The 11,477-nt window shown below is 36.1% G+C and overlaps 1 protein-coding gene across 19 annotated transcripts in view; it reads right to left on the reverse strand.

Moving 5' to 3' along the window:
- Positions 1 to 11,477, reverse strand: part of LARP1B (La ribonucleoprotein 1B) — a 129,978-nt gene that overhangs the window by 55,299 nt on the left and 63,202 nt on the right. Inside the window, exon 13 of one of the 19 annotated variants that reach the window (XM_077861070.1) lies at positions 9,004 to 9,072. The exons of the other annotated variants lie outside the window; for them this stretch is intronic. Within the exon in view, the coding sequence (XP_077717196.1) occupies positions 9,019 to 9,072 (54 nt within the window). The 3' untranslated portion in view covers positions 9,004 to 9,018. Of the gene's footprint in view, positions 1 to 9,003; positions 9,073 to 11,477 lie in introns of those variants that run through there. 19 annotated transcript variants of the gene reach the window in all.

Raw genomic sequence — 11,477 nt, forward strand, 5'->3', positions numbered from 1 at the left:
TTGAGCATCTGCCTTCGGCTCAGTGTGATCCTGGAATCTGGATCGAGTCCCCCATCGGGTTCCCTGTGGGGAGCCTCATTCTTCCTCTGCCTATCTCTCTGCCTCTCTCTGTGTGTCTCTCTCATGAATAAATAAATAAATCTTTGAAAAGAAATGGAAACAGGAATATGTAAGCCACAGGTCAAGAAAAAAAAAGCAGTCAATAGAAATTATCTTCAAGATGTCTCAAATGTTGGACTTTAAGACAAGAACTTTAAAGCAACCATTACATATTTATGTTTGATGAAATGTTGGAAAAGATAGCTTCAATGAGTGAACAGATAAGGAATCTCGGCAGAAAAACAGCAAACAACAAAGAACAGAAACTATAGACCTAAAAAGTTTGTATTGAATAAGTTTAAAAAGAGTGCAAATGGCAGACAAAAGGTAGGTTATTAAAGACAGATTAGTAGATATAATCCAGTGTGGGCAGCCCAGGTGGCTCAGCGGTTTAGTGCCGCCTTCAGCCCAGGGCCTGATGGAGTCCCATGTCAGGCTCCCTGCATGGAGCCTGCCTGCTTCTGCCTCTGCCTGTCTCTGTCTCTCTCTGCACCTCTGCCTCTCTCTCTCTCTCACATGAATAAATAAAAACTTTAAAAAAAAAAAGATATGATCCCATATGTAGAACAACAACAACAACTAAAAGTAAGAAAACAAAGAACCTCAGGATCTCTGAAACTACAAATTGGTTTAACAGACATGTAACTGAAATACCAAAATCAGAAAGTAACAAAGAATAGGAAAAAATAATAGCTGAAATTCTCGGAGTTTTGAGGAAAATTTCAAATAATCCCAAGAATTTCAGTTAACCCTAACCTGAATGTATTCAAAGAAAACCAGACTGAGATACATCACAGTAAAATTGAAAATGAGTGGTAAAGTGGAAATCCTGGAAGTAGCCAAAGGGGGTAAAAACACACCTTACATACCAGGGAACAACAATACAAATGGCTGCCTTATTAGAAACAGAATATCATCTGTAAAAATGCTAAATGGAAAAACTTTCAATCCAGAAATTAGTGTGAAATAAAAACATTATATCAGGCAAACAAAAGCTGGGATGAACTGTCAGCAGACCTGCACTAGAAGAAATGCTAGTAAGTGCTCTTTAAGCTGAAAGAAAAATGATAGCAGATAGAAACATAGTATGGGGCACCAGGGTGGCTCAGTTGGATAAGTGTCTGCCTTTGGCTCAGGTCCTGATCCTGGAGTCCTAGGATAGAGCCCCACATCGGGCTCCCTGTTCAGCAGGGAGTCCTCTCTACCTCTACTCCTTACTGGCTCTGCTCCTTACCACCACACCTCCTCTCTCAAATAAATAAAATCTTTTTTTTAAAAAAAGAAACATAATACAGAAAAGAATTAAAGGGATAAATATAAAATACTAATATACTAATTGAAGTAAATCAGAGAAACACAAATACAGTATTATTTCACTTACACATGGAATCTAAAATACAAAACAAAACAAATGAATAAACCAAAAACAGAATCAAACCTACAAATACAGAGAACAAACTGATGGCTGCCACAGGGGAAGGGTTGGGGAATGAGCAAAATGGTTAAAGGGGAGTGGGAGATACAGGAAAACCATTAAGGAATGAATAAGTCATCAGGATAAAAGGTACACCACAGGGAATTTATCAATGGTATTATTAACAGTGTTGTATGGTAATAGAATGTAGCTACACTTGTGGTGAGCATACCATAAAATATAGACTTGGATCACTATGTTGTACACCTGAAACTAATGTAATATTGTGTGTCAACTATATTCAAATTTTTAAAATTTAAGTAATTTTGTGCTGATGGGGAAGAAAAGATTTTTTCTCTTCAATGTCTTTAAAAGACAGCTGATATCTTTGTTTTTTAACACAATTGATACTTTAAAGCAAAATAATAACATTTTAACATGAGATTTAGAATATATGTAAAAGAATATAGCAATAGCACAAAGGTAATGGAATCATTTTTTTTGTAATTGTATATTTGTAATTTGCATTATTTGTATTTGTAATTGTATTTGCAATTTGTATTAAATGTTAGGTGAGAAGTAAAAAGTATAAAGTGGTACAGTCCTGGCTCTAAATAAACTGTGACGTTAAGGAAGAAGCAAATTATTAGCCCTAGAGTAAACACCAACATAAAAACTATAAGGAGGTCTAACTAATATTCAAAAGAGGAAATGAATTATAAAAGGTTTGTTTAACCCAAGAGGATCTAATACTTAAAGGTCTCTAATACTTAATTTTAAATCATATTTCTAAATAATCTACAAACAAAAGATATCACAAGGGAACTTATAAAATATTTCAACAAAATGATAACACAGCAGATCAAAATTTGCCAGAAATTAAATGAAGCTTAGAGAAATTTATAGCTTTAAATGACTGTAACAGGAAGAAAGGTTTATTAGTGAATAATATGTTTGTTTTAGGAAGCTAGAAAACAAGAGAAAATTAAATCCAAAGTAAACAGAAAAAATAAATAATATACGGCAAAAATCAATGATACAGAAACAACACTGAAAACATAAAACTACAATATTGTGTGAAACATTTTTCACTGTGATTTTAAATTACATTTTCCTAATTAATAATAAGGCTAAGCATTTTTTCATTTGTCCATTAGTCACTTGGATTTCCTCTTTTCCAAAAACCATATCCCTGACTTTTGGCAATTTTTAAAAGGGGCTTTCTATTTTTACCTATTGAGTCTTTAGAATAATTATTTGGTGCCATATACATTGTAAAATATATTCTCTCAATTTGAAAATTATTTTCTATAGAGTATTCATTAATAAATATTTATTTTGGGTTGTTCTTTACAATTTTTATTAAGGTATAATTTGCATTGTTTCAGGTGTACAATATAATGACTCATTACTTACTACTCATAATAATGTGTATGTTTAACCTCCTTTATTTCACCCATCCCCTCACCTACTTCCCCTCTGACAAAGTTTTTTCTCTATATTTAAGAGTCTGTTTTTAGGTTTTTTTGGTTTCATGTGTATAAATTCCACAAGTGAAAGCATATGGAATTTGTCTTTCTCTGACTGACTTACTGCACTTAGTATTCTATCCTCTAGGTATATCCATATTGTTGCAAAGAGCAAGAGCTCATTCTTTTTTATGGCTGAATACTATTCCACTACATATATGTATTATATATAAAATATTCCACTATAGTGTGTGTATGTGTAGGAATAAAAAACACTTTACATACATATATATGTAACACTTCTTTCATTCATCAATGCACACATCAGCTGTTTCATATCATGGTTATGGGAAATACTGCTACAGTAAATGTAATGGATGTATATCTTTTTTAATTAGGGGTTTTGTTTTCTTTGGGTAAATACCCAGTGGTGGAATTATCAGATCATATGGTAATTCTTTTACCTTTCTGAGGAACCTCTATACTGTTTTCCACAGGGGCCGTACCAGCTTCCATTCCCACTAACAGTGCACAAGAGTTCTCTTTCCCACACCCTTGCCAACATTTCTTATTTGTGTTTTTTATTTTAGCCATTCTAACAGGTTATAAAGTGATCTCTTCTTGTGGTTTTAATTTGCATTTCCCTGATGTTTAGTAATGCTGGGCATCTTTCATGTGTCTGTTGGCCCTCTGTTATGTCTATCCAGGTCCTCTGCCCATTTTTGGATTATTTGCTTTTTGGTGTTGAGTAAGTTCTCTATATATTTTAAATATTAGCCCCTTATTGAATACATCATTTGCAAATATTTTCTCCCATTCAGTAGGTTACCATGTTGTTTTGTTCATGGTTTCCTTCACTGTGCAAAAGCCTTTTATTTTGGCATAGTCTCAACAGTTTAATTTCACTTTTGTTTCGATTGCCTCAGAAGACATATCTAGAAAGAGACTGCTATGGCTGATGTCAAATTACTGCCCATGTTTTGGGAGTTTTATGGTTTCAAGTCTTACTTTAAGGTCTTTAGTTCATTTTGAGTTTACTTTTGTATATTATGTAAAAAGGTGGTCCAGTTTCTTCGTTTCCATGTAACTGTTCAGTTTTCCTAGCACCATTAGTTGAAGAAATTGTCTTTCCATTATATATTCTTGCTTTCCTTGCTTCCTTGCTTCCTTCCATTATATATATATCCATATATGTGTGGGTTTATTTCTAGCCTCTCCATTTTATTCCATCAATCTATGTGTGTATTTTTCTGCCAGTACCATACTGTTTTGATTACTATAGGATTGTTATGTATCTTAAAATTTGAGATTGTAACACCTCCCGCTTTGTTCTATCTTACTTAACATGCTTTGGCAATCTGGGGTCTTTTGTGGTTCCATACGAATTTTAGCATTATTTGTTCTAGTTCTGGGGGAAATGTTTTTTTTTTTTTTAAGATTTTATTTATTTATTCATGAGAGACACAGAGAGAGAGAGAGAGAGAGAGAGGCAGAGATACAGGCTGAGGGAGAAGCAGGCTCCATGCAGGGAGCCCAATGTGGGACTCGATCCTGGGACTCCAGGATCACGCCCTGGGCCGAAGGCAAGCCCTAAACCACTGAGCCACCCAGGGATTCCCTCTGGGGGAAATGTTAATTGTATTTATAAAGATTGCATTACATTTCTTTGTAGTGGTACATTTTATTTGTATTGTGTGGACATTTTAACAATATTGGGTCTGCCAACCCATGAGCTCAGTATAGCTTTTCATCTGTTTGTGTCGTCTTCAATTTCTTTCATCAATGTTTAATAGTTTAAGAGTACTGGTCTTACAACTCCTAAGTTAAGTTGATTCTTGGGTATTTATTCTTTTTTGAGCAATTGTAAATAGGATTATTTTCTTAATTTCTCTTTCTGCTTCATTATTAGTGTAAAGGAAGCCAACAGATTTCTGTATGTTAACTTCATGTTCTACGACTTTACTGAATTTATCTTTTCATCAGGCAGTCATTTCTAGTAGTTTTTTGGTGGATTCCTTAGGGTTTTCTAGATACAATATCATGTCATCTGCTAAAAATGAAAGTTTTACTTCTCCTTTGTCAATTTGTAAGTCTTTTACCTTGTTTTCTTGTCTTATTGCTGTGGCTATGACTTCCAGTACTCTGCTGAATAGAAATAGTGTTACATCATCCTTGTCTTGTTCCTGACCTTAAAGGAAAATCTGTTTTTCACCATTGAGGAGGATGTTAGCTGTGGGTTTTTCATATATGGCCTTTATTATGTTGAGGTATTTTCCCTCTAAACCTATTCTCAGTTATCATGAATGGATGTTGTACTTTGTCAACCACTTTATCGGCATCTGTTGAGATCATCAAATAGTTCTTATCCTTTCTCTTAATATATCGTGTTGACTGACTTGTGAATACTGAACCATCCTTGCATTCCTGAAATAAATCCCAATTGATCACGGTGACTAATTTTTAAAAATACGTTGCTGGATTTGGTTTGCTAAGATTTTATTGAGGATATTTGCATCTATCTTCATCAGAGATACTGCCCTGTAGTCTTATGCTGTCTTTATCTGGTTTCAGTCTCTGTTAATGCTGGCTTTATACAATGAATTTGGAAGGTTTACTTCCTCTACTATTTTTTGTAACAGTTTAACAAGAACAGGTATTAACACTCCTTTAAATGTTTGGTGGAATTTACCTGTGACGCCATCTAGTCCTGGACTTTTGTTTCTTGGGGGTTTTTGGATTACTGATTTAATTTCACTATTGGTAATTGGTCTAATTCTCCCTTTATTTCTGAATCACTTATCCATTTCCTCTAGGTTGTCTAATTTGTTGGCATAATATTTTTCATAATATTCTCTTATAATATTTTGTCTTTCTGTGGTGTTGCTTTTTTCTCCTTCATTTCTGATTTGTTTTCTTGATGAGTCTAGCTGAAAGTTAATTTCACTTATCTCTCAAAGAACCACTCCTGGTTTCATTAATCTACTTTTTTAGTCTCCATTTCTGTTCTGATCTTTATTATTTCCTTCCTTCTACTTTTTCAAGCTCTTGTGGGCATAAAGTCAGATTGAGTTTTTTCTTGCTTCTTGTATTAGGCCTGTATTGCTACAATCTTCCCTCTTAGAACAGCTTTTACTGTATCCCAAAGTATCTGGAACATTATATTTTCATTCTCATTTGTCTCCATGTATTTTTTTATTTCCTCTTTGATTTCCTGGTTGACCCATTCATTATTTAGTGACATGCTATTTAACCTCCATGTATTTGTGTTCTTTCCAAGATTTTTCTTTTTTTAAGATTTTATTTGAGAGAGAGAGCAAAAGAGGGCACAAGCAGGGGGAGGGGCAAAGGGAGGAGAAGCCCAGCAGGGAGCACGACACAGGGCTCAATCCCAGGATCATGGGATCAGGACCTGAGCTGAAGGCAGAGGCTTAATCAATCGAGTAATCCAGGCACCCTCCAAGCTTTTTCTTGTGATTGATACAACAGTGTGAAACTGTGATACCCAGTTTCACATTGTTGTGGTTGGAAAAGATGGTTTCAATTTTTTTAATTTGAGATTTGTTTTGTTGGCCTAATATGATTTATTCTGGAGAATGTTCCATGTGCACTTAAGAATGTGTATTCCAGGGGTGCCTGGGTGGTTGGTTGTTTAAGCATCCAGCTCTTAACTTTGGCTAATCACGATCTTGGGGTCCTGGAATTGAGCTCCACATCAGGGCTCCATGCCCAGCACATAATGCTTGGGATTCTCTCTCCCTCTCTGCCTCCTCCTGCTTTGCTGATGCACATGCTCTCTCTCAATCGATAAAATCTTTTTTAAAAGCAAAATGTGTATTTCATTGTTTTTTTGAGTGGAACATTATGAATATATATCTATTAGGTCCATTTGGTCCACGTCATACAAAGCCACCATTTCGTTGATTTTTCTGTCGAAAGATCCATTAATGTAAATGGGGTTAAAGTCCCCCACTATTATTGTGTTTCTGTCAATGTCTTCCTTTATTTCTGACAATGGTTGCTTTATGTATTTAGGTGCTTCCATGTTGGATGATAAATCATCTTGTTGGATTGTTTCCTTCATTATGTAGTGTTTTTTTTTGTCTCGTTATAGTCTTTGCTTTCAAGTCTATTTTGTCTGACAATATATATTGCTACGCCAGCTTTCTTTTCACTTTCATTTGCATATGGTAAATGTTTTACTATCCCTTCACTTTCACTCTGCATGTCTTTAGGTCTATTTTATTTTATTTTTATTTTTATTTATTTATGACAGTCACACACAGAGAGAGAGAGAGGCAGACACAGGCAGAGGGAGAAGCAGGCTCCATGCACCAGGAGCCCGACATGGGATTCGATCCCGGGTCTCCAGGATCACGCCCTGGGCCAAAGGCAGGCGCCGAACCGCTGCGCCACCCAGGGATCCCTGTCTTTAGGTCTAAAGTGAGTTTCCAAAGTCACTGTATAGATGGGGGGTCTCTCTTTAAACTAATCAGTCATCCTGCATCTTTTAATTGGGATAGTCCATTTACATTTAAATAATTGAAGGTATGTACTTATCACCATTTTGTTACTTGTTTTATGGTTGTTTTTGTAGTTTTCCTGTATATCTTTCTTCTCTTGCTCTCATCCTTGTGGTCTCTTAGTGATTTGCTTGGATTCTTTTTACTTTTTGTGTGTCTATTATAGGTTTTTGATTTGTGGTTATAGTAGGCTCACATATAACATTTTATGCATATTGCAGTTTATATTAAACTGAGGGTCACTTAAGTTTGAACCCATTCTAAAAGCATTCAATTTTTATTTTCCTTACATTTTATGTATATGATGTCATTCTTTACATACGTGTCTTTTTATTTCACGCATCCCTTGACTGATTTTTGTAGATATAACTGAATTTACTGCTTTGTGCTTTAACCTCCATACTGGTTATATTGAAATAAAAATTAATACACTAAAGGGAATCAATAGCTGATTAGAAGAGGCAGAAGAATGAATCAGCAATCTGGAAGACAGGGTAACAAAAAGCAACCAAGCTGAACAGGCAAAAGGAAAAATTATAAAAAATGAGAAGAGATCAAGGGAACTCAGTGATATCATCAAGCATATTAACACTTCCATTATAATATCAAGTAAGATCTAGAGAGTCTTTTATCCATTAGTTTTAGAAAAAAGTCAGTAATAATCTACTATCCTTATATTTTCCTGTCTGATCTCTTTGGTCTAAAGCCTCTAAAAAACTTCCTCCAAAAGAAATAGGCTTTAGTCTCCTACTGCTCACTATTAGGAATCTTTGATTTTTCTAAGAACCTTAGTCTCTCATTCTACAAAAATGACTTTTTATCTTCATCACTCTCGACATTTTCACTAGCACCATAACCTTGACCCAGTTCACTGAGAAAGATTAAATCATGAGGAGCTCACTCCCTCTATTTCCACCACCAAATCTACAAGCTCTCCTACACCCATGTTCTACTTCTCTCCAAATAAAGACAGGATCACTTTGAAAGGCCAATACCTCTGTATAAATGCTTCTCAACTAGAAGTGACTTTGCCTACAACCCCCCTAAAGGGTTGTTTTTTTTTTTTTTTTTGTATTGTTTTGTTTTGTGGGGGTAGGGTTCTACTGGCATCTGAAGGGTAAAGGCCAGGGATAATGCTAACAATCCAATGTTGCACTAGACAACCCCCACAAAAGAATTATCTGATTCAAAATGTCAATAGTACTAAGGCTGACAAACCCTGAATCCACATGCTCTGAATCCTACCCAGTCGCTGAAAACTTAGCCCTGTTTTTCTTCTCCCTTCTATACTTTCAACTCTCCCTTTCCACTCCACCATTCCCATCACCATGTAAATGTTCCAGTACTTTCTAGTCTTTAAAAATACACACACACACACACACACACTGCTCATGTTCCTTCAAGTAATTTCTCCATATCTTATACCAGCTTAATACCCATATTATTCAATATAATATTTAATACTCACATACATGTGAATGTATTATACTCATATTTCCACTAGTCATTTCTTCATTCAGACTTTTCCCCCAACTGTTCCACTGAGGTAACTCAGCAAGTTTCTTCTTTCCTGTTTATGAAGAGGCTTATAACTAAATTCAATGGTCAATTATGGTAGTTATCTATTGCATAGATTTTCTGATCTAATTATCTCCAACCACCCACCCTACTCCCAATAACATCATCACTATAAATTACTGGGAGATCGTGTATTCAGTAGTCAGTCATGTTCACTACCACATTCCCAGCTACCAGTACTGCCTGGCACATAGCAGGCTCTCAAGTATTTATGTTAATGATTGAATCCCCAGCAAAGAGTTAATTATTATAAAGCTACTGTATCTGAAGAATGTATATTAAAATAAGGCACTGACATATACAAGGAATTATGGCTGGAACTTAAATAATGGGGCAAAACCTGAAATCAGGTCTCCTGATTCACCTGTCTCTCCAGCAGGAAATAAATGCAAAACATTACAAAACAATTTTTTTTTAAGATTTTAAAGTAATCTCTACCAATAATATGGGACTTAAACTCACAACTCCAAGAGTCTTATGCTCTACCAATTGAGCCAACCAACCACCCTTCAAAACATTTCTAGAGAGAAAGTGACTATATGTGGTTTGGGGCCTCATGTTGTGCATGAGAGGAAAGTGATCTGAGTGTCTTTCAGACTAAGGTATTAGGAGGAAGAATTAAGAATTTTACATTTTAAAATATACAAAAGGACTAATCATGGAAATGTCTAATACTGTGGCATCTAATAACAACCCCACAGGCTATACTTTGATGTCAGAATTTCTATGTAAAGCTTGAATCTTCTGCATTCTTTAAATTCCTAGTTTTCCCTGCATTGGTATCATCCATTATTCCTGGCCCCACATAACGATATGGCCTGTGCTCTTTCTCACATATGCCCAGTCTTTACAGTTTTCAAGTATTTATAACCCTATGAAGTACAGAAGAACAATCCCCATCTGAGATTCACAAAAGTAAGTTTTTGGTCCAAAACTGTACTCAGTGAACTTGTGCACAAGTTGATTCTTGGTCAGGAATAGGCCTCAATGTTGCCAGAGAGGTTCTCACTTTGGTGGTGTTCTCTAATGAGAAGGGGAACAGCTCAATTGGTGGTGAGGGAAAATTTAGATGATTCTCTTGTCAAGTCAAGAGGATGCTAATATGATGTCTGCCAGGTGATGATGTGGTATCTCCTGGTTAATTTGTACACCATTTCCAGCTATATACCAAAGACTTCTCCACAGCTGAAGTTCCTTTCACTATCTGCAACAAATACAGACAAGGGCCTACCTGCATTTTATGGGGAATGTGGCAAGAGACAGTGAAGTAGTCAGCAAAATCAAGAGTAAGTAGCAGCCACTGGGTATCCACAATACCAGAACATTTTCTGGGTCAAGGCAGAAGAGAGACCCCCCACTCAGCATACTCTCTCAACAATGTCCCTGCAATGGTCTCGATCATTCAGCAACTGGAAATATTTTCTTATACAACACAAAGCCAGTAACTCCAAGGAGAACTCTGGAAATTGACACTTAGACCACCAGTAATAACTTCACACAATACTCCAGGAAGTATTGGACAAAGCTGGCATACTGTACAACTGCAAATGTTATGAGCCTACAGATGAGATAAACAGGCTGACCGATGTGATTCAGAAGCTTTCAATTTGAAGGTTCCTCCTGAAATGCTGGAAACAAAGGTATGAGCATATTTAGGTTTCCACATAAGCAACTTGGACAGTGAGTGCAATGATAGAGAAACTGGTTGTAATGGTTTCTCTCCACTGTTCTGCAGATTCAAACTAAAGATTTCTAGTTAGGGGGCGGTATCATGAGAGATAGTAGACTGGGTAATTCCTGAACCTCATGAACCCAGAGGCCAGCAAGCAATATGAGTAAAAAAGACACAGAGGCCCACCAGCACATCTCTGGGATGGAAGGCCCATCTGTATGTCTTCTATTAATAGTGCCTTCAACACGGTCCAAGTTTCCACCACCAACCCAAACAGACCACTGGACAAGAAGATGAATAGTTAGATGCAAAGAAACAAAAGACAGACTCAACCTACCTTGTGTTTTAGCCCAAGGAGCAACAACCCTGCAGCTCCAAGAAGTGAATTAGTCAGCTTTGGCTTGCCTCTTCTTGTCCCTCACATCCCCATTCATGCTAGCCTGGTTTTAAGTATTGTTATAAAACATGCCATACAGAAGAATGTATTAAATATACATGTGCAACTTATCCAGAAAACATTCATATAACAACTAGAAACACAATACTGTTAATACATTAGAATCCCTGCGTATCCTAGTCCCTCTTTCCCCCAAAAGCACCGAAATTCTGACCTATATGATCAATCATTCCTGACTTTTCTTTATATGACCTTGTATGTATATATACGTTTCTGAAAGATACATGTTTGACTTGACCTGCCCTTGAGCTTTATGGAGTCATATTCT

Source organism: Canis aureus, chromosome 20 (assembly GCF_053574225.1).
Source record: "Canis aureus isolate CA01 chromosome 20, VMU_Caureus_v.1.0, whole genome shotgun sequence".
In the NCBI taxonomy this organism is placed as follows: domain Eukaryota; kingdom Metazoa; phylum Chordata; class Mammalia; order Carnivora; family Canidae; genus Canis; species Canis aureus.